The sequence below is a fragment of the Aquarana catesbeiana genome, linkage group LG02, assembly GCF_042186555.1.
Source record: "Aquarana catesbeiana isolate 2022-GZ linkage group LG02, ASM4218655v1, whole genome shotgun sequence".
NCBI classification, from domain to species: Eukaryota; Metazoa; Chordata; class Amphibia; order Anura; family Ranidae; genus Aquarana; species Aquarana catesbeiana.
Window position 1 is genome coordinate 335,987,667 of NC_133325.1, and position 23,529 is coordinate 336,011,195.

General features: G+C 42.5%; 1 protein-coding gene across 2 annotated transcripts in view; it reads right to left on the minus strand.

Annotated features, from left to right (window-relative positions):
• CFAP47 (cilia and flagella associated protein 47) overlaps positions 1-23,529 on the minus strand; it is a 769,322-nt gene that overhangs the window by 743,318 nt on the left and 2,475 nt on the right. Inside the window, exons 2-3 of one of the 2 annotated variants that reach the window (XM_073614843.1) lie at positions 11,904-12,076; positions 9,577-9,728 (exon numbers count right to left, since the gene is read on the minus strand). In XM_073614843.1, the coding sequence (XP_073470944.1) occupies positions 9,577-9,728; positions 11,904-12,065 (314 nt within the window). In that variant the 5' untranslated portion in view covers positions 12,066-12,076. The remainder of the gene's footprint in view (positions 1-9,576; positions 9,729-11,903; positions 12,077-23,529) is intronic. The other variant, XM_073614844.1, reaches the window with a different exon arrangement.

The window sequence follows — 23,529 nt, forward strand, 5'->3', positions numbered from 1 at the left end:
TAGCCAAATTTACCACCCTAACTCCTCCCACAATTTTTACACTACATAGACAAGTAATATACCGAAACGTGAGGATTGTTCCCGAATGGTGTGCTATTACTTTGTGGAACGTTTCGCCGAATGGTTCACGAAATATCGTCGTTTTTGCGGCGAAATTGGTCCCGTAGGAATGAATGGGGAAACTAGAGTGGGAGGTGACAAAAGCTGAAAAATCAGAACATGATTTCTAAACTGCCGCCACTCCCTCATTTTCAAGCCCACCTATACAAATCTTATATCAAAACGTTCAGCTATCCCTGCTGCCACTAAACATGTCCACGGCTAAGCCATAGTCCTGATAGTTTTCACAATATGACCATTTGTTTGCAACTCACACCGTCCATTGACATTCATTGAAACTACACTCTAGCCCCTTCAAATTTGAAGGGCAATTTCTAAACTGCGACCGTGCCTTCAATTTTAATATTTCAGAGACATACTATGTATCAAAATCTAGGTCTGGGTCTTGTGATTCTCACAATATAAAGATCTTCGCTGTAGGATTTATAGTTTTTAAAATACGGCCATTTGAATTACTGCAGAGTTACTACAGCTATCATGGTCCTGTGTATTGTGTATTGAGCAGTATTTGTGAAGCATAAACAGGGCATGAGCGTTGCTAGGAAACAGTGGTTGTAAACACAAGATGCTGAGACCCCCCAAATGCATGTGGTCATACCTTCCTCTGTGAGGCTTGATAATGCTTGTAGACTCCTCCCACAGTTTTTACACTACAGAGACAAGTAATATACCGAAACGTGTGGATTGTTCCCGATTGGTGTGCTATCACTTTGTGGTTCACGAAATATCGTCGTTTTTGCGGCAGTATTGGTCCCATAGGAATGAATGGCGAAATGTTCAATGTCATTTAATTGGTGTGCTATTACCTTGTGGAACTTTGTGAAAAGCTGAAATATACCAGTGTGAATCCGGAATCAATGTCATTTAATTGGTGTGCTATTACTTTGTGGAACGTTTCGCCGAATGGTTCACGAATTATCGTCGTTTTTGCGACGAAATTGGTCCCATAGGAATGAATGGTGAAATGTTCAAAACTAGAGTGGGAGGTGACAAAAGCTGACAACCCCATGATCAGCCAAAACATTATGACCACCCCATGATCAGAAAAAACATTATGACCGCCCCAAAAAAAAATATTTTTGAAAAAAATATATATATATTTTTGAAAAAAAAATTATTTTTGAAAAAAAAAATTCATTTTTGAAAAAAAAAAATCATTTGTGAAAAAAATTCATTTTTCAAAAAAAATTCATTTATGAAAAAAAAAAAAAAATTCATTTTTGAAAAAAAATAAAAATTCATTTTTGAAAAAAAAAAAAAAACTTTTGAAAAAAATGTTCAGCACTTTCAGCTAATGATGGGACTTCAACTTTTTTACTACTATTTATACTTTTTAAAATATTAAGCTTTTAAACACTTTTCACAGTTACTCAAGCCACTCCACCCAGTTACTCCTCCCACTCCAGTTGTAGAGGCAAGAACACTTTTCACAATTTCCCCAGAAATTGTAGCTTTTCTAGTTGTATATTGAAATCATATCCCCTCTCAAGCGTCTCTTCTCCAGAGCGAATAAGTTAAATGCTTGCAACCTTTCCTCATAACTAATATCCTCCAGGCTCCATTTCCAGTACATCCTCCCAGAACTGGACAGCATACTCTAGGTGCGGCCGGACCAGAGTCTTGTAGAGTGGGAGAATTATCGTTTTATCTCTGGAGTTAATCCCCTTTTTAACCACTTGAGCCCCGGACCATTATGCTGCCTAAGGACCAGAGGTCTTTTTCCAATTTGGCACTGCGTCGCTTTAACTTTTAATTGCGCGATCATGCAATGCTGTACCCAAACGAAATTTGCGTCCTTTTCTTCCCACAAATAGAACTTTCTTTTGATGGTATTTGATCACCTCTGCAGTTTTTATTTTTTGCGCTACAAACGGAAAAAGACCGAAAATTTTGAAAAAAAATGATATTTTCTACTTTTTGTTATAAAAAAAATCCAATAAACTCAATTTTAGTCATACATTTAGGCCAAAATGTATTCGGCCACATGTCTTTGGTAAAAAAAATGTCAATAAGCATATATTTATTGGTTTGCGCAAAAGTTATAGCGTCTACAAACTAGGGTACATTTTCTGGAATTTACACAGCTTTTAGTTTATGACTGCCTATGTCATTTCTTGAGGTGCTAAAATGGCAGGGCAGTACAAAACCCCCACAAATGACCCCATTTTGGAAAGTAGACACCCCAAGGAAATTGCTGATAGGCATGTTGAACCCATTGAATATTTATTTTTTTTGTCCCAAGTGATTGAATAATGACAAAAAAAAAAAAAATATTTACAAAAAGTTGTCACTAAATGATATATTGCTCACACAGGCCATGGGCCTATATGGAATTGCACCCCAAAATACATTCAGCTGCTTCTCCTGAGTACGGGGATACCACATGTGTGGGACTTTTTGGGAGCCTAGCCGCGTACGGAACCCCGAAAACCAATCACCGCCTTCAGGATTTCTAAGGGTGTAAATTTTTGATTTCACTCTTCACTGCCTATCACAGTTTCGGAGGCCATAAAATGCCCAGGTGGCACAAACCCCCCCCAAATGACCCCATTTTGGAAAGTAGACACCCCAAGCTATTTGCTGAGAGGCATATTGAGTCCATGGAATATTTTATATTTTGACACAAGTTGCGGGAATGTGACACTTTTTTTTTTTTTTTTTTTTTTTTGCACAAAGTTGTCACTAAATGATATATTGCTCACACAGGCCATGGGCATATGTGGAATTGCACCCCAAAATACATTTAGCTGCTTCTCCTGAGTATGGGGATACCACATGTGTGGGACTTTTTGGGAGCCTAGCCGCGTACGGGGCCCCGAAAACCAATCACCGCCTTCAGGATTTCTAAGGGCGTGAATTTTTGATTTTACTCTTAACTGCCTATCACCGTTTCGGAGGCCATGGAATGCCCAGGTGGCACAAAACCCCCCCAAATGACCCCATTTTGGAAAGTAGACACCCCAAGCTATTTGCTGAGAGGCATGGTGAGTATTTTGCAGCTCTCATTTGTTTTTGAAAATGAAGAAAGACAAGAAAAAACATTTTTTTTTTTTCTTTTTTCAAATTTCAAAACTTTGTGACAAAAAGTGAGGTCTGCAAAATACTCACTATACCTCTCAGCAAATAGCTTTGGGTGTCTACTTTCCAAAATGGGGTCATTTGGGGGGGTTTGTGCCACCTGGGCATTCCATGGCCTCCGAAACTGTGATAGGCAGTGAAGAGTGAAATCAAAAATTCACGCCCTTAGAAAGCCTGAAGGCGGTGCTTGGTTTTCGGGGTCCCGTACGCGGCTAGGCTCCCAAAAAGTCTCACACATGTGGTATCCCCGTACTCAGGAGAAGCAGCAGAATGTATTTTGGGGTGTCATTTCACATATTCCCATGGCATGTTTGAGCAATATATCATTTAGTGACAACTTTGTGCAAAAAAAAAAAAAATTTGTCTCTTTCCCGCAACTTGTGTCGCAATATAAAATATTCCATGGACTCGACATGCCTCTCAGCAAATAGCTTGGGGTGTCTACTTTCCAAAATGGGGTCATTTGGGGGGGTTTTGAACTGTCCTGGCATTTTATGCACAACGTTTAGAAGCGTATGTCACACATCACCCACTCTTCTAACCACTTGAAGACAAAGCCCTTTCTGACACTTATTGTTTACATGAAAAAGTTATTTTTTTTTGCAAGAAAATAACTTTGAACCCCCAAACATTATATATTTTTTTAAAGCAAATGCCCTACAGATTAAAATGGTGGGTGTTTCATTTTTTTTTTTCGCACAGTATTTGCGCAGCGATTTTTCAAACGCATTTTTTGGGGAAAAAACACACTTTTTTTAAATTTTAATGCACTAAAACACACTATATTGCCCAAATGTTTCATCAAATAAAAAAGATGATCTTAGGCCGAGTACATGGATACCAAACATGACATGCTTTACAATTGCGCACAAACGTGCAGTGGCAACAAAATAAATACATTTTTAAAAGCCTTTAAAAGCCTTTACAGGTTACCACTTTAGATTTACAGAGGAGGTCTACTGCTAAAATTACTGCCCTCGATCTGACCTTCGCGGTGATACCTCACATGCATGGTGCAATTGCTGTTTACGTTTGACGACAGACCGCCGCTTGCGTTCGCCTTAGCGCAAGAGCAGGGGGCGACAGGGGTGCTTTTTTTTTTTTTTTTTTCTTTATTATTTTTTTGCTTTTTTATCTTATTTTTAAACTGTTCCTTTCATTTTTTTTTTTTTATCATTTTTATTGTTATCTCGGGGAATGTAAATATCCCCTATGATAGCAATAGGTAGTGACAGGTACTCTTTTTTGAAAAAATTGGGGTCTATTAGACCCTAGATCTCTCCTCTGCCCTCAAAGCATCTGACCACACCAAGATCGGTGTGATAAAATGCTTCCCCAATTTCCCAATGGCGCTATTTACATCCGGCGAAATCTAAGTCATAAAATGCTCGTAGCTTCCGGTTTCTTAGGCCATAGAGATGTTTGGAGCCACTCTGGTCTCTGATCAGCTCTATGGTCAGCTGGCTGAATCACCGGCTGCATTCTCAGGTTCCCTGTTGAGACAGGAGAGCCAGAGAAAAACACGGAAGACGGTGGGGGGGGGGCATTCCCTCCCACGGCTTGTAAAGGCAGTCTAGAGGCTAATTAGCCGCTAGGATTGCTTTTACATGAAAGCCGACCGCTGGCTGAAAAGAATGATACCAAGATGATACCTAAACCTGCAAGCATCATTCTGGTATAACCACTCAAAGTCGTGAATGGCGTACCTGAAGACAAAAAAATGGTTAACAATAAAGCACAGTAAACGGTAAAGTATAAATAATTACATACCTGAAAAACAAACATGATAAAACATAATAACAATAAAACATTGCAGAATAGAATACAGTAAAAAAGAGCAGAACAATAGAGAGAGAGAATAGAGAGAGAGAACAATAAAACGACAACAATTTTTTTTTTATTTTATATATATTTTTTTTTTTACACTTTTTTTGTAACTAACTTTTATAACGGTAACCGGTTCCAGGTTCGGGTCTCTCAAAATGCGATGGCATCTTGGGAGACCCTGTGAAAGTGTGCCTAGTCTGTGGAATGCTGTACCCTACGCTAATACTCAACTAATGAATGGTAGCGTTCAAAACATTCACCAATGCAAAGACCAGGATTGTCAGGACAGGAGGGACAATGATAGCGGGTGTCACGCCTATATCCGCGCTTGCTGCAGACACAACATCTTTTTTGGGGGGGTTCGTTGGGTAGGGGTACTCGGGAGGACATAAAGAAAATGCCTCTCATGCAGCCGACTGCATTTGGTTGGGGATGTGAATGGGGGAAGTACGGGCGCTGCAGAAGTGGTGGGTTCCCAATTAGGATTGGCGAATGCAGCAGGAAGGGCACTATGGGCACGACGGGCCTGTGTTTGTCTTCTTGGTGGCAGCGGGACACTACTTGTGCTTGCCACCTCACCAGCTTGAACTGCACTTATGGGACTCGCCACGTCACCAAGTGTTACTGCAGTGCTGGTTTGACTACGACCGGGGTGTACTAGGCCGCTGGTGCTTGCCAGTTCACCAAAACGCTACAAAAAAAACTGTTAGCGATCGCAGGGATCAGGCCTGACTCTGCGAACGCTGCAGTTATGCGTTTAGTGTTTTGTAAGTGACAGTGATCGATCGATACTGCACTTGGGTGGGCTGGGCTGGGCTGGGCGGAGGGGCAAAACGCAGGTGCTAGCAGGTATCTGGGCTGATCCCGCTAACACTGCGTTTTTGGGAACCCTAAACTGCTGGGGACGCTAGTATAGATCTGATCGGATCAGATATTGATCCGATCAGATACTATACCACTAAGGGAGGTGTATGGTGTGTGCGTGGGTGTTAGCGGTACTGGCGCTAACCTGACGCTGCCTGGGGCTGGTGCTTGCTAGTTCACCAAAACGCTACCAAAAAAACTGTTAGCGATCGAAGGGATCAGGCCTGACTCTGCGAACGCTGCAGTTATGCGTTTAGTGTTTTGTAAGTGTCAGTGATCGATCGATACTGCACTTGGGTGGGCTGGGCTGGGCCGGGCGGAGGGGCAAAACGCAGGTGCTAGCAGGTATCTGGGCTGATCCTGCTAACACTGCGTTTTTGGGAACCCTAAACTGCTGGGGACGCTAGTATAGATCTGATCGGATCAGATATTGATCCGTTCAGATACTATACCACTAAGGGAGGTGTACGGTGCGTGCGTGGGTGTTAGCACTACTGGCGCTAACCTGAGGCTGCCTGGGGCTGGTGCTTGCCAGTTCACCAAAATGCTACCAAAAAAACTGTTAGCGATCGCAGGGATCAGGCTTGACTCTGCGAACGCTGCAGTTATGCGTTTAGTGCCTTGTAAGTGACAGTGATCGATCGATACTGCACTTGGGTGGGCTGGGCGGAGGGGCAAAACGCAGGTGCTAGCAGGTATCTGGGCTGATCCCGCTAACACTGCGTTTTTGGGAACCCTAAACTGCTGGGGACGCTAGTATAAATCTGATCGGATCAGATATTGATCCGTTCAGATACTATACCACTAAGGGAGGCGTATGCTGCGTGCGTGGGTGTTAGCGGTACTGGCGCTAATCTGACGCTGCCTGGGGCGACGCATATCACCGCCGGGCGATCAGGGGGCTAAACCTTTATTAGGTAATAAACGGCGGGTTCCCTGACACTATAAAAAATAAACGAACTAACCAGCGTCACCTGTAACACTTATACGGTGATCAGTGGTGAAAGGGTTAACTAGGGGGCAATCAAGGGGTTAAAACATTTATTCGGTAGTATATGGGGGTCCCTGTCGCTATAAAACGCTGACAGCGAACCTAAATATTTACCTCACTAACTAGCGTCACCAGCGACACTAATACAGCGATCAGAAAAATGATCGCTTAGCAACACTGGTGACAGGGGGTGATCAAGGGGTTAAAACTTTATTAGGGGGGTTAGGGGGGGTACCCTAGACCTAAAGGGGGGTAATACTCACTGTCCCAACACTGTAACTGTCACAAACTGACACCAATGCAGTAATCAGAAAAAAAAAACAAAAAAAACAAAAAACTGCTGGTGTCAGTTTGTGACAGGGAGGGGGGGGGGATCGGGGGGCGATCGGGGGGGGGGGATCGGGGTGTTTTGTATGCCTGGCATGTTCTACTGTGTTGTGTAGTGTTGGTGCACTCACATTGATGTCTTCTCTCCTCGGCGCTGCAACGGAATACCGAGCCGAGGAGAGATGACATCATTTCCTTTGCTGCTGTTTAGCATACAGCAGCAAAGGAAGTGATCTGATTGGCCGGCGGCGATCGCGAGGGGGGGGCCACGAACGGATGGCCTCCCCCTCATCTCCGATCGCCGGGGGACCAAACGGGACCGCCTCGGGCGGCGGGGGGGGGTCCGATCGGACCCCCCACCCGCGGGAGGCAAATCACGTACATGTACGTGATTTTGCCTGCCCGTGCCGCCTTGCCGACGTACATCGGCGTGAGGCGGTCCTTAAGTGGTTAATGCATGCCAATATTCTGTTTGCTTTGTTAGCAGAAGCTTGGCATTGCATGCCATTTCTGAGCCTATCATCTACTAGGACCCCCAGGTCCTTTTCCATCCTAGATTCCCCCAGAGGTTCTCCCCCCAGTGTATAGATTGCATTCATATTTTTGCCACCCAAATGCATTATTTTACATTTTTCTACAATGAACCTCATTTCCCATGTAGTTGCCCACCCCATTAATTTGTTCAGATCTTTTTGCAAGGTTTCCACATCCTGCGGAGAAGTTATTGCCCTGCTTAGCTTAGAATCGTCTGCAAATACAGAGATTGAACTGTTTATCCCATCCTCCAGGTCATTTATGAACAAATTAAATAGGATTGGTCCCAGCACAGAACCCTGGGGAACCCCACTACCTACCCCTGACCATTCCGAGTACTTCCCATTTATCACCACCCTCTGAACTCGCCCTTGTAGCCAGTTTTCAATCCATGTACTCACCCTATGGTCCATGCCAACGGACCTTATTTTGTACAGTAAACGTTTATGGGGAACTGTGTCAAATGCTTTTGCAAAATACAGATACACCACATCTACGGGCCTTCCTTTATCTAGCTGGCAACTCACCTCTTTATAGAAGGTTAGTAGATTGGTTTGGCAAGAACGATTCTTCATGAATCCATGCTAATTACTGCTAATGATACCGTTCTTATTACTAAAATCTTATATATAGTCCCTTATCATCCCCTCCAAGAGTTTACATACTATTGATGTTAGGCTAACTGGTCTGTAATTCCCAGGGATGTATTTTAGGCCCTTTTTAAATATTGGTGCTACATTGGCTTTTCTCCAATCAGCTGGTACCATTCCATTCAGTAGACTACCAATAAAAATTAGGAACAACGGTCTGGCAATTACTTGACTGAGTTCCCTAAGTACCCTCGGGTGCAAGCCATCTGGTTCCGGTGATTTACTAATGTTAAGTTTAAAAAGTCTAATTTTAATTCTGTCCTCTGTTAACCATGGAGGTGCTTCCTGTGATGTGTCACTCTATCCAAATCTAAATTAATAAGTTTTGCCCTTATTAATACTTTAAAACTAACTTGATGTTTCATTTTTAGGTAAGCCCTGGTTCACACTGGAGCGTTTTGACATGTTGAGCGAACAGTTTTCACATGGTATAACCATTCCAATGTCACATCATGTGTGACCATATAGAGCCTGTGTTTTGTCTTTTTCCTTTTAAACCTATGAAATTTTAAACTGTGATTGTAATAAAAATTAAAAAAATTATACCAATTTTGCTATCCCAAGCATTTGTATGGTACCATCAACGTCCATTTCAGCCTCCCCCAAAAAATCCCCTTTCTATAAATAAATATATCCCATAGTTTGTAGACACTATAACTTTTGTGCAAACCAATCAATATACGCTTATTGAGATTTTTTTTTACCAAAAATATGTAGCAGAATACATATTGGCCTAAATTTAGGAAGAAATTAGATTTTTTTATTTTTTTTTTATTGAATATGTTTTATAGCAGAAAGTAAAAAATATTGTTTTGTTTTCAAAATTGTCGGTCTTTTTTTGTTTATAGCGCAAAAAATAAAAACCACAGAGGTTATGAAATACCACCAAAAGAAAGCTCTTTTTGTGGGGAAAAAAGGACATTAATTTTATTTGGGTACAACGTCGCATGACCGCATAATTGTCAGTTATACCAATGCAGTGCCATATCGCAAAAAAATGGCCTGGTCAGGAAGGGGGTAAAAACTTCCGGAGCTGACGTGGTTAAAGTAACGCAGTGCCATGTTGCAAAAAATGGCCTGGTCATGAAAGAGGGTAAATTTTCCAGAGGTCAAGTGGTTAATATATAGTTAAAACTTGTTTGTTTTAACTCTCTCTCTTTCTCTCTCTGGGTATAAAGCACATACCCTAGTAGTGGCACATTGATGACATCTCCATCGACCGCAACAAGTAACTTGTCACTAACGTCTTCCTTTTTAGATGGCTTATATTCAATAGTTGCTGTTATTTGAAGTCCAGGAGCTATCGGTTTTTCAGGATTTTGCACAGAAAGTGTGAACTGAAATGAAACACAAGGGTAATTTTTATTAGCAGTTATACACATGCACTAGCAAAATTGTATATACTGTAAATAATGAGGCTTATGTATAAAGCATATGATTGAAGAATAGTTTGCATGCTTCTCTTTAGTAACAAATATGCATATCCCCTTCTTGTTGCTAGGGGGATTTAGAGCATTTAAATGAAACTTCGAACAGTTGCTAGGAAGGAACGAAAGAGTGTCTTCAATCAGGCACTTCATACATAGTTAGTCAGGTTGAAAAAAGACACAAGTCCATCTAGTTCAACCAAAAAAAAAAAAATCATACACTCCCAAACACACAATCCTATACCAACAGTTGATCCAGAGGAAGGCGAAGAACCTCAGCAAAGCATGAACCAATTTGCTACAGCAGGGGAAAATATTCCTTCCTGATCCCCCGAGAGGCAACTGGAATTTTCCCTGGATCAACTTTACCTATAGTATCCAGTTATATTATGTACATTTAGGTACATTTTTTTTAACGCAATCTACTGAGCTGGCCAGAACCACCTCTGGAGGGAGTCTATTCCACATTTTCACAGCTCTTACTGTGAAGAAACCTTTCCGTATTTGGAGATGAAATTTTTTTTCCTCTAGGAGTAAAGCGTGCACCCTTGTCCTCTGTGATGACCTTAAAGTGAATAAAGTCAGTACCAAGTTCACGATATGGACCAATTATGTATTTGTACATGTTGATCATATCCTTAATCTCCTCTTCTCAAGAGTGAATAAATTCAGTTCCTCTAAACTTTCCTCATGGCTGAGTTCCTCCATGCCTCTTATCAGTTTGGCTCCCCTTCTCTGCACTTTCTCCAGTTTCCCCCCATATCCTTTTTGAGAAGTGGTGCCAAAAACTGAACTGCATATTCCAGATGAGGTCTTACTAATGATTTGAACAGGGGTAAATGATATCTCTCTCTCTGGAGTCCATATCTCTCTTAATACAAGAAAGGACTTTGCTCACTTTGGAAACCGCAGCTTGGCATTGCATGCTATTATTGAGCTTATAATCTACCAAAACCCCCAGATCCTTCTCCACCATTGATTCCCCCAGTTGTACTCCCCCTAGTATGTATGATGCATGCATATTCTTACCCCCCAAGTACATAACTTTACATTTATCAACATTAAACCTCGTTTTCCAATTAGTTGCCTAATTAGACAGTGCATTGAGTTTGGCTTGTAAATTGGAGACATCCTGTAAGGACGTTATTCCATTGCATAGCTTGGTGTCATCTGCAAAGACTGAAATGGTACTTTTAATCCAAGACCCTATATCATTTATAAAGGTATTAAAAAGTAAGGCCCCTTTCACACATGCGGACCGTATGTCCGTATTTCATCCATCCGTTTTCGGATGAAATACGGACATACATGCATCCCTATGGGATAGCGGGTGTCAGCGGATGTACATCCGCTAACACCTGATATCATCCGGCCCCGCTATTGTCCGATTCTGCAGACGGAAGAAAATCCTATTTTTCTATCCGTCCGCAGAGCGGATCGGAGGAACGCGGACAGACGGTCCGTGCTCATCCGATCCCCCATAGGTGAGAGCGGAGATCTGACAGGGCGGTCCCTGCACAGTGTGCGAGTCCCGGCCTGTCATCCGCCGGCTCAGCTGGGGAAAACGGAGAGATCCCCGCTGAGCAGCGGATGTTCATGGGTCGGATCAACACGGATCCGTCCCATGTGAAAGGGGCCTTAGGGTGCCAGCACTGAACCTTGGAGTACACCACTGATAACCTTAGACCATTCAGAGTAAGAATCAATAACCACTACTCTCTGAATTCTGTCTTTTAGCCAGTTTTCTATACATTTACAAATTGATCTTTCCAAGCCTGTAGACTTTACCTTACACATGTGGCATGTGTGGGGAACATAGGGCCTAATGAGTTTTTGTAAACATAATGGTGCAAAATTTAGTTCATAACCATATCCATACACAGCCTGCTACACTTTCTGGTCCATAACAATGTCAAATAAAACAGAAGAAAAAAGAATGAAAGCATTAAAAAAACACAATTAAAAGCAACCCAACATATTTACAATTCTACTTAATGTAATTGTGTGCACAGCAATAAAACAACAGTGCCATTCCTATTATACTAATTGAAAAGCAGCAGACCAGTGGAAGGCAGTTATTCCTACCTGTGAGTTTTGTGGTCCATTAATCTTGATCGTTTTGGCTACATGACTGATATTCTGTACTGTTATTTTGGCTTCGTAGGTCATCCCAACTGACACATCCATGAAATGCACAAGGCAAGGTGCTATTCTCACTCCCAACACATTATCAATCAATTCTTCCATGACTTTTACTGCTGTGCGAGAAAATTGAAAGGACAATCACACAGATAAATAAACACGCCATGCATATATGACATTGCTAACAACAAATAAATACAGAAATGACAAAAAAATGTAATTTCTTTGTTTTTACAAAAAATAAAATTATACAAAATTTTACAGTGTGCCAAGACAATTTGTAGCAGTTTATAGCAGTTCCTGCCAACAAAATATTTTACAGTTTGATGTGGTATAACCCAGGTCAACGTCTATTTATAAAAAATGTGCTGTGCAAATGTCTCAAACATTAGCTCCGTCTAGTGGCCATTATGCTGTATTTTCCTGATTGATGTATTTCAGGAGAATCCTGCATTATGGTCACTAGATACAGCTGACATGCATAGGAAAAAAACATGTTAGGCCCCTCTCACACATGTGTACCGTTCAGGTCCGCCTGTCAGTTTTTAGGTGAACCTGAACGGACGTTTTATGCAGGTCTATGGAGCGATGGATGTCAGCGGTGACATGTCCACTGACAACCGATCCGCTCCGATCTTCTGAATTCCAACGGATGGAAACCCTATTTTCCTCCATCTGGCAGATCAGATCAGATGAAAACAGACAGGTGGTCTGTTTTCATCCAATTCCCCCATAGGGGACAGCAGAGCTCTGACAGGTCCATCTCAGTACAGTGAGCAGAGACTGACCTGTCATCTGCCGGCTCAGTGGGGATCAACGGAGCGATCCCTGCTGAGCAAGTGGAGTCTGTCAAAAGGACATGTGTGTGTGAAAGGGGTCTTAGGAAAAATATGGAATTATTCATGACAGCTGAGCAAATGCTTGAGGCATTGTCACAGAGTTTTTTTTTTTCCAATAAATAGATCCCTGTGAGAGTGCTCACTCTCATTGTGTCTCATAGTCTTATATTATAACTGAATCCAAACTTTTCGAGTTGTTAGTAGTTAGGAATTTTAGTGCATACAAACACAATGATAAAAAGGATGAGGTGAGATGAGATGAGATAGGCATTGCATTATAAAAAAAAAAAAACACCTTTACAGTTTAGCAATTTAAAGTGGTTGTAAATCCTTACAGACCACTTTTTCCTACAGGTAACCCTGTAAGGCTTACTTGTAGGTACTGGAAACATCTCCTAAACCTGCACGGTTTAGGAGATATTTACCATAAACCCTTTCACCGTCATCGGCGCAGCATGCACACTTTAAACCGTCGGACTCTGCGGCCCCGGAAGGAAGAGGGGTAAAGGTGGATGCTTCCACCAGCAGGGACATCGTGGACATTGCGGGCTTCGTTTGCAGGCGAGTGGCACATAATAGGCTAGTATTCCATGCATACTAGCCCATTATGCTTTTACTTTGTAGGGGAATAAAGAGAAAGTAAAACCCATCAGGGTTTACTTCCCCTTTAAAGTAAATCATAGACCATGCATTGACCCCTCTGATGAAGTCCGGTATTGGACGTAACGCATAAGGCGAAGTATGGCCCCTAGTGATGTCATCACTTTTGTCTGTGGAGGGGTTGGTTCACTGACGCTAACATTCCGGAGGAGTGAGCTTGCTGTAGAGATTGAGGTGAACAATAGGCATGACTGTATATTTGGGATAAAGTGCTGACACAGCTTGTTTGTTTGTTTTTTTTTGAGTATGTTAACTCTTGGCATATAAATAGAGTGTGAAGCTGCGAGCACTATTTATCTTTTTTATGTTTAACTGCTGAGGTATTGTGATCACTGGAGGCACCAGACATGGATATATGTGAAATAGTGTCACCGGCGCAAAAATCACCATACGTGTATTTGCAAAGTAGATCTGCTGCAGACAAAAAATGTCCTATAACATGTATACAAAAAAAGTATCAAAAATAGTGTGACTGTGCTAATCCATAGTGGGTATATGCATATTATTACCACTTATACAGTATATCAACCTTTTTGGTTCCAACTTAATTCCATAAGTGCAACGTGATAATATAAAAATAAAATAAATTGTACAATATAATAGAAAAATGCCAAAGTTCATAAAGTGAAACAGTGAAACAGGAATCACGATATATATCAATAGGTCTTAAATCTTCAATGTATAAAAAGTGCTCTTGTGCTTCAAATTTCATCCGTGCTGCATAGCCATGACTTTTCACCTCTTCTTGTGCCACCACCACCTTCTAAAATGGTCACTCACCAGAGCCTAGAAAAAATGTTGCCTTTGGTTCATATAGGGATAACCACTTCACTATCCGGGCGTCTCTCCAGTCAGTTTATCACTAGACGTTTCTGGATATATGGTGATATCAAAGAGCCCATCCTGAGAGGAAATTTAAATAGACCTCAAATGTTTGAGAGGCCCATGCTGTAGGTGAGCATGCTATATATAAGTCTGGAAAAGTATGGTGGTGAGATAAGCTGCATAAATTTAAAGTGGCAATAAACCTCACATTTTTTTAGAGGTTCGCTTTGTGAGGTGAGCAAAGTACATACAGTGGAACCTCAGATTACGAACATAATCCGTTCCAGGAGTATGCTCGTAATTAAACGTACTCGCATATCAAAGCGAGTTTTCCCATTGAAGTCAATGGAAATGAAAATAATTCGTTCTGCGTGACTTCAATGGGATGCGATACCGCATGCTGCCAGAGGCAGGGGGCGCCGGAGAGCCTCGGAAATGGCCGAAAAGGCCAGAGGGACACTTCAGCGGACCTCGGCAAACCTCGGAAAGACTCCGTTCACGAGCCTTTCCGAGGTTTGCCGAGGTCAGCCGATCTGTCCTCGGACCTTTCTGTGCATTTCCGAACGGTGCCGATCGACATTCGGCTCTGCTCGGCTCCAGCGCTCCCCATCTCAGGCCAAAAGCGGTACTGCACACCGCTTTTGGCCTGAATCCTGCTCGTTTTGCGAGATAACACTCGCAAACCGAGTTAGGAATTTTAGAAATACAGTCCTCACTTTGCGAAACGTTTGTTAACCTCGTTCCACTGTATATGTTTTGGAAGGCACAGTGGTAAAATATGTTATAATATTGATTAAAGTGACATTAGAGCTCAGAATTATTTAAAATTATTTAGGGGTCCAAGCTACAGGGTGGGCATACTACATATGCATTAGGAAAGGCACGTGTAGGCACAGTGTATAGGAATCTGAGCATATTTTTCACAGGTTTTAAGTTACCTTTGTGAGTAATTAAATTTTTTATTTTTATTTTTTTACACACACACACATATATTCTTTTTGAACACTTTCTGAGATGTAACTTTACAAATCTTTGAACAAATAAACAAAGTTTTTAAGTGCAGCAATCCTTTGGACTTTTTTGCTTAAATGTATGGTCATCTCAGTGTGTGTGTATACACACACACACACACACACACAGTAGTACTGTGCAAAAGTTTTAGGTAGGTGTGAAGAAATGCTGTAAAGTAAAGATTATTTTTACAAAATGGGTTCCTGCACCCCCCCCCCCCCAAGTTCTGCTTTAACTACTTCCATACAGGGCATTTTCACCCCCTTCCTGCCCAAGCCAATTTTCAGCTTTCAGCGCTGTCGCACTTTGAATAACAATTGCGCGGTCATACTACACTGTACCCAAATGAAATTTTTATAATTTTTTCCCCACTAATAGAGCTTTCTTTTGGTGGTATTTGATCACCCCTGCGTTTTTTATTTCTTGTGCTATAAACAAAACAAGAGTGACAAGTTTGAAAAAACACAATATTTTTTACTTTTTGCTATAAGTATCCAAATTTTTTTTTTTTTTTAAACAAATTTTTTCCTCATTTTAGGCCGATACGTATTGTTCTACATATTTTTGGTAAAAAATATCGCAATAAGCGCATATTTATTGGTTTGTGCAAAAGTTATAGCATCTACAAAATAAGGGGATAGATTTATAGCATTTTTTTTTTACTAGTAATGGCGGCGATCTGCGATTTTTATCGTGACTGCGATATTGCGGCGGACACATCGGACAATTTTGACACATTTTTGGGACCATTCACATTTATACAGCGATCCGTGCTATAAAAATGCATTGATTACTGTATAAATGTGACTGGCAATGAAGGGGTTAACCAGGAGGGGGCGCTGTAGGGGTTAATGTGTTGCTAGGGAGTGATTCTAACTGTGGGGGGAGGGGATTCACAAGGGGAGGAGACCGATCGGTGTTCCTCTGTGCAAGGAACACACCATCGGTCTCCTCCCATCTGACAGGACGTGGATCTGTGTGTTTACACACACAGATCCACGGTCCTGCTCGGTTACCGGGCAATCGTGGGTGCCCAGCGGACATCGCCCTGGGCTGCCTGAAAGGCTGCGCCGTCATATGACGGCGGCCCAGAACAACAGCTGGACAGCCCCGCGGGCAGCAAGTGGTTAAGCATAAAAATATCTCACTGTTATATATATATATATATATATATATATATATATATATAGTATATATATATATATATATATATATATATATATATACATACACTGTTTTGACAAACAGTGCAGTGTTTATTGGTGATATATACAGGTGCTGTATGGTGTTTCAGAACAAACAGAACAAAAATAGCCAAACGAAAAACCTAGCCGTGTCTCGGCACTAACTACACAATATATACAGGCCCTAAGCTACCAGGTTAGCTTCCACAGATACAACTTAACGGCTTTTTACCAACCTTCTTGCTCTCACAGACCAGTGTTGTCTGTGTTTCCCAGGCAGAAAGCGAAGGCTGCCCGTCACAGGTGAGTTTAAATTGGCCTGGGAAGAGGACCAAGATCCGAACTCTGGATTGTGGATCAGAAATTCCTGAAAGTGTATGAGAGGAGCCTGGGAGACGTATAAACGCCAAACAGGACTTTTCCCGGCTCTCTCTGGGACGCTCTGCTACATATGCTCCCCCTTGTTTCAACCTCAGGGTTTGAACAACTGTGGCCCAACAGGAGTGAACACGGGGCAGGGCATCTACATTCCCCATCTCAACACCTGGCCTATGTTTTACAGTGAAGGAGAAATCCTGTATAGCCAAAAACCACCGGTTCACCCGTCTATTAGTCTCCTTCTTTTGGGCCATTTCAGGGGACCATGGTCGGTTATTAACTCAAACTGGCGCCCTAACAAATAGTACCTTAGCGCGTCCACAGCCCACTTTATGGCTAAACATTCCTTTTCAATGACTGCATACTTTTTCTCATGGTCATTGAGCTTTCTGCTTAGGTACACCACAGGGTGTTCTTCCCCATTGTGTACCTGTGAAAAAACTGCCCCGATACCTACATCAGACGCATCCGTCTAAACCAAAAAAATCTTTGGAGAAATCGGGGGAGTACAGCACTGGCTGTGCACAAAGAGCCTTCTTCAAGACTTGAAATGATTCTTCTGCTACTGGGGACCATTTCACCATTACGGAGTCTTTCTCTTTCATAAGGTCCATCAGTGGGGCAGCTATAGTTGCAAAATTCAGGATAAACCTTCTATAATACCCTGCAATCTCAAGAAAGGCCCTGACCTGCTTCTTGTTTGCAACGTGGCCACTCCAGGATGGCTTCTATTCTATGCACTTGAGGTTTTATGACACCACGGCCAATAGTGTAGCCCAAATACCTGGCTTCCTCTCAACCAATGGCACATTTTTTTGGATTTGCTGTAAAACCTTCTTTGAAGAGGGAATCAAGGACAGCCTGGACACGGAGGAAGTGAGAGTCCTAGTCAGTGCTATGTACCACTATGTCGTCTAGATAGGCTGCTGCATACCGTCGGTGGGGTCTTAGGGTCCTGTCCATGGCCCTCTGAAATGTCGCAGGGGCATTTTGCAACCCAAAAGCCATTTTTTTAACAACCTTTTGTCAAATCCAAAGTGGTCAGATAGCGGGCCTTGCCAAGTCAGTCTATAAGTTTGTTTACCCTGGGCATTGGGTACGTGTCAAACTTTGTCACTGCATTAAGCTTTCTGAAGTAATTACAGAGCCTCACCGTGCCATCCGGTTTGGGGACCAACACAATCGGGCTAGACCAGTCACTATTGGACATTTAGCTCCAACATCCTTTTAACTTTATCACTGATGTCCTTTCTTCAGGTTCAGTAACAATATCATGCTGAACTGCTGAAGTTGTGCCAGGTAACTCTGAAAATTTCTCTCTATTCCTTATCAGGAACTCTCTATCTTCCTGTTTTTGGGAATACAACAGGGTGTCTGGAATCGTGACCTTTAGGGATCAGAGGGCACTCAGTAGCCTTAGGCATTACCGAGAGGGACCTCGTAGTTAATGCCAGTCTATCCTTTCAGTGCTTTAATAGGTTTATGTGGTAAATCTGTTCGGGCTTCCTTTTCCCCTGTTGATATACTTTGTATTTGACCTCCCCAACTCTTTCAATTACTTTGAAGGGACCCTGCCACTTAGCCAGGAACTTGCTTTCACCAGTGGTAACCACTGTTGGCCCCCCCTGTTGTATATTCTCTGTTGGGCTGCTTGGGCCTGCAGTAAGTGTTCTTTTACCATAGGCATGATTGCTGCAATCCTGTCCTGCATTTGAGCGATATGCTCAATGATACTTTTGTGGGGTGTCTGCTCCCCCTCCCAGGTTTCCTTGGCTATGTCTAAGAGTCCCTGCGGGTGTCTCCCATAAAGCAACTCAAATAGGGAGTACCCCGTAGAGGACTGGGGAACCTCCCTGATAGCAAACATCAAGTATGGAATCAGGAAGTCCCAGTTTTTCCCATCCTTGTCAACACCCTTTTTTAACATGCTCTTTAATGTTTTATTGAAGCGTTCCACCAAGCCATCAGTTTGAGGGTGGTACACAGAGGTTTGCAAAAACATGCCATCAGACCTCCTATCTTCAAACTACGGTCCTCCAGCTGTTGCGGAACTAAACATTCCATGAGGCATTGTAAAACTCTGACATTCACAGACATTACTAGACATGATGGGAATTGTAGTTCCTGAAGAACTGGAGGGCCATAGTTTGGAGGCCCCTGATCTAGAAGTCTATTTCAAAGAGTGAGCACATTTTCATGAGTATGTGTGAAGGTCTTCACAAATGCAAGATAATTTGAAGGTAGTACAGTATCACGGTTTTAGAAAGTTTATGGATGCATGTAAAATAATAAGAAGGGATATATATTATTTTTTGTTGTTGAACTACTATTGAGAAGAAACTTTTTGAAGAGCACTATTATGTTTTGAGACTTTATTAAGGACTTTATTTAGCAGACACTAGGTGCAAATTGAGCACTGCACCTATTATAAATGTATTTCCTTGAAATATTCCTCTCACTCTGGTGTGTTTGTTGATACCTAATTTGTTTTGAGCAATCGGTTATTACATATGAACACACAACCTAGGTGCACATATGTTGATGTATGTGTGGGGTTTTTTTTGCTTTTTTTTTGTATTATTTGATTATGTTTTATTATGTTTATATCGTGTTTATTTTTTTTTACTTAACTTATTACTACCACAAGGGACTGACAGCCCCCTATACAACAGTAATATGCAGTGACAGATTCCTTCTGTGAAGATATCAGGGGTCTATTATACTGCTTGCACTGTGCCCAAGTAGATCTGGGAAAACATGTCCCTGATCTGCTCCTTTCCTGACCACAAGGGTTGATTTACTAAAACTGGAGAGTGCAAAATCTGTTGCAGCTCTGCATAGAAATCAATCAGCTTACAGGTGTTATTGTCAAAGTTTAAGGCTGGGTTCACACTGGTGCGACATGACAGCCGTCCTACTTTGAATCCGACTTTGCCCTGCGACATGAAGCCAGCATGCGTCCGACTTTCAGTGAACAGGGATCTGACTTGGATTCCCGCCAATGGCCAGCACTGTGTTTGGTATGAATCTTGAGGGGGAACTCCGTGCCAAATTTTAAATAAAAACCCAGCATGGGTTCCCCCCTCCAGGAGCATACCAGGCCCTTGGGTCTGGTATGAACCTTAAGGGGAACCCCCCTACGCGGAAAAAACGTTGTGGGGGTCCCTTCCAAATCCATACCAGACCCTTATCCGAGCACGCAGCCCGGCCGGTCAGGAATGGGGGGAGCTTTGTACCGCCTACCTGTCCCCCAGGTTACATATGGTGGAGAATGCGGGTAGCTGTAGTAAGTTACTACTTAAAAGGACAGTACCTAGAGTGACTAAACATGGAGGAAATCCTCAAACAATTGGTGTTATCCAATGCTGCACAGCAGCAAGCCAACGATATTGCACAGGAGCAAACCAGGACGCTGTGCCAACAGACTGGTGCTGTACAGGAGCAATCGCAGAGGCTGCTTGAACAGCTAGCCACTGCTGCAAAGGCGGATAGGAAAACCCTGACTGAGGTTGTGGAGACGCTAACACAGTGGTCACCTGCTAAAATTGATGAAGTTGGAGACAAGCCCTCAGCCATCCATGTGGGTCGCTTTCTTTCTAAGATGACTGTAGATGATGATCCAGAGGCATTTCTGCTAACGTTTGAATGGACCGTTGAGAGGGAAGGTTGGCCTAAAACCCAGTGGGCAGGACTGGTTGCCCCCTTACTTTATGGAGAATCGCAGAAGGCCTACTATGATCTGGAGTCGGCAGAAGCAGGAGACTATGAGAAGGTCAAGCAGGAAATCCTGGAGCGACTCGGTGTCACCTTGGCTGTTCGAGAACAGCGGGTCCACAGCTGGTTCTTCCAAGATGAGAGGCCCCCAAGATCACAGATGTTTGATCTAATCCACCTGGTGTGGAAATGGCTACAGCCAGAGTCCCTGTCTGCGCCACAAATAGTGGAGCGTGTGGTCATGGACTGATTCCTGAAGTCCCTGCCAATTCCCCTGCAGAAGCGGGTGAGTCAAGGAGACCCTAAGTCAGCAGACAACAAGTTATTTATTATTGGCCTTGGAGTTATTGCTTTGACCCAAGTCCAGTCCAGGAACAGGAGGAGGAGGAGGATTTCTTGGACCAAAAATTGTTTGCTTTATTAATCGTGACAATTATGTCATATGCCTTTGCTGCGGGAGCTCCAGGAGAATAATCCGGATGTTTTTTGGAATTATCTCCAGATGACGGACCCCTGCTTTCACCAACTCTTGGCATTGTTGACCCTCTATATTAAGAAGCAGGACACATGCATGAGGCTTTTATTTTATTCTTTGGTTGAATAATGATTGGATTTGGTATATTTTCTATATTTTTGGATGCATAGAATGCACTTTTTGGTTAGGTTCTATTGGCAGATATCATGTCTAATTGTATTTGTTTTCTTTTATTATGAACAATAAAAAAAATTGTGGAGAATAATACTTGGCTATGTGTTTTACTTCAAATGACAGTTTGGGAGTAGGCAGTTACATTTTAAAAAATACAATGTAAAATTCACAAGGGACACATAGTTGTATCTTTGATCTTAAAAACTACGGGATAATGGTGTTGGGGTAACTTGCACCAAAAAAAAAATAAATAAATAACAAGCATAATAATATTATCCTTGATATCACTAGAAAAAAAAAGCCATTGAAAATAATTTTCAATAACTCCATCAGTATCACCAGCAAAGCAGCTTCATTATTATCCCATTAAAGAAGAAGAGAATGTGCAATGCATTTCGAGATTTCATAATTTGACGCGTCACAAATGTTAATGCTCCATTATGAACGCTAGTTTACTGCTTCTGGCTCATCCTTGCTTCCGAGCATGCATGTTTGTACTTGTGTACACACGCTTGGAAAATCAGACAATAGACATTTGTCCGCTTAAAATTTTAAAGCCTGCCATCCAACATTTGTCCGCGGAAAATCCGACAACAGTTGTCTGATGGAGCGTACACGCGGTCGGATTTTCCACCAAAAGCCTGTCATCACATAATTCCCGTCGGAAAATCCGATCGTGTGTATGAGGCTTAACACTAAAATCCCTAGATTTACAGACATCCAGAATCTAACATTAACCTATCTAACTATCCGACTCGATCCCACTCAGAGCTGTCAGCCATGGTTTTCGCTGTGGAGGTGGGTGCAGAAGACACAGCTGACATCGGAAGCCCCACAGTAATTCTATGGGTGACATCACATCCTATTCATTTCACAGCTGTTGTTGCCTGTGTCCTCTGCAGAGCTTCCACCGCTGGAGACCAGATAGGGTCAGATCGGCTTCAAAAAAGGTATGTATACTGATTTCTTCTTTACAGTGCTAGATAGGTTAGTGTGAGATCATGGATGTCTGTAGGTGCAAGGATTTTAGTGTTAGGGTGGACTTACACTTTAACCACTTGCCGCCCGCCATATAGTAAAATGATGGTGGCAAAGTGGTTTCAATATCCTGACCGGACGTCATATGACGACTTCAGGATATTAAGCTGCTGCTCGCCCCCGGGAGCGCTCATCGCGGAGATCATTGTTGTGGTGTGTCAGTCTGACACACCGCAACTCCAATCTAGGTAAAGAGTCTCTGACAGAGACTCTTTAGCACGTGATCAGCCGTGTCCAATCACAGCTGATCACGATGTAAACAGGAAGAGTCAGTGATCGGCTTTTCCTCACTCACATCTGTCAGACGCGAGTAGAGGAGAGCCGATCGGCTGCTCCTCTGACAGAGGAGGTCTGTGTTGATCGATTATCAGTGCAGCCCCCCCGAGGATGCCCAAACTGGACCACCAGGGACGCCACTAGGACCACCAGGGATGTCACCACCAGGTATGCCACCCTAGACCACCAGGGATGCCAATCAGTGCCCACAATGGATGGCAATCAGTGGCCACAATGGGCATCACTGATTGGCAGGCATTGTTTGGCACTGATTGGCATCCATCAGTACCATACATTACATCAGTGCCACCTATCAGTGCCCATCTGTGCCGCCTTATCAGTACCCGTCAGTGCAGCCCCATCAGTGCCTATTGAAGGAGAAAACTTAAGTGGTGTTCCGGCCGAAATTATACTTTTTAAATAAAAATACCCCTATAAAACACAAGCTTAATGCATTCTAGTAAAGTTAGTCTGTAAACTAAGGTCTGTTTTGTTAGTTTATAGCAGTAGTTTGTTAATTTATAAACTTACAGCAGGCCGTGGCCATCTTAAGTGTGGGCATCTGAAGCCAGAGTGTATTTCTTCCTGGATCTCATCCTTGCAGATCTCGCACATGCTCAGTGCAGCACAAGCAGTGTAATAGGTTTCAGGTCAGGTTTCCATAGCAACGGCAGTGTCAGAGGAAGTTGCCGCCCCTTCCCAGAAGGCATTGCAAACAGGAAATGATGCGATGGGCCACGGCCAGGGAGGAGGAAGTGAAAAATGAATACAGCAGATATACAGTAGGTGCTGAGAAAAAAAATTTAAAAATATCCAATTCGTTTGCAGTGCACAGTTTAGTGAGGGATGCTGAAGAGTTGTAAAAGTGGGTGGAACTCCACTTTACTTATGTACAAAGTTTTGTAACTGAAACAAAAAAAAAATTTTTTTTTCAAAATTTCCGGTCTTGTTTTTATTTGTTTAGCAGAAAATAAAAATCCCAGAGGTGATCAAAT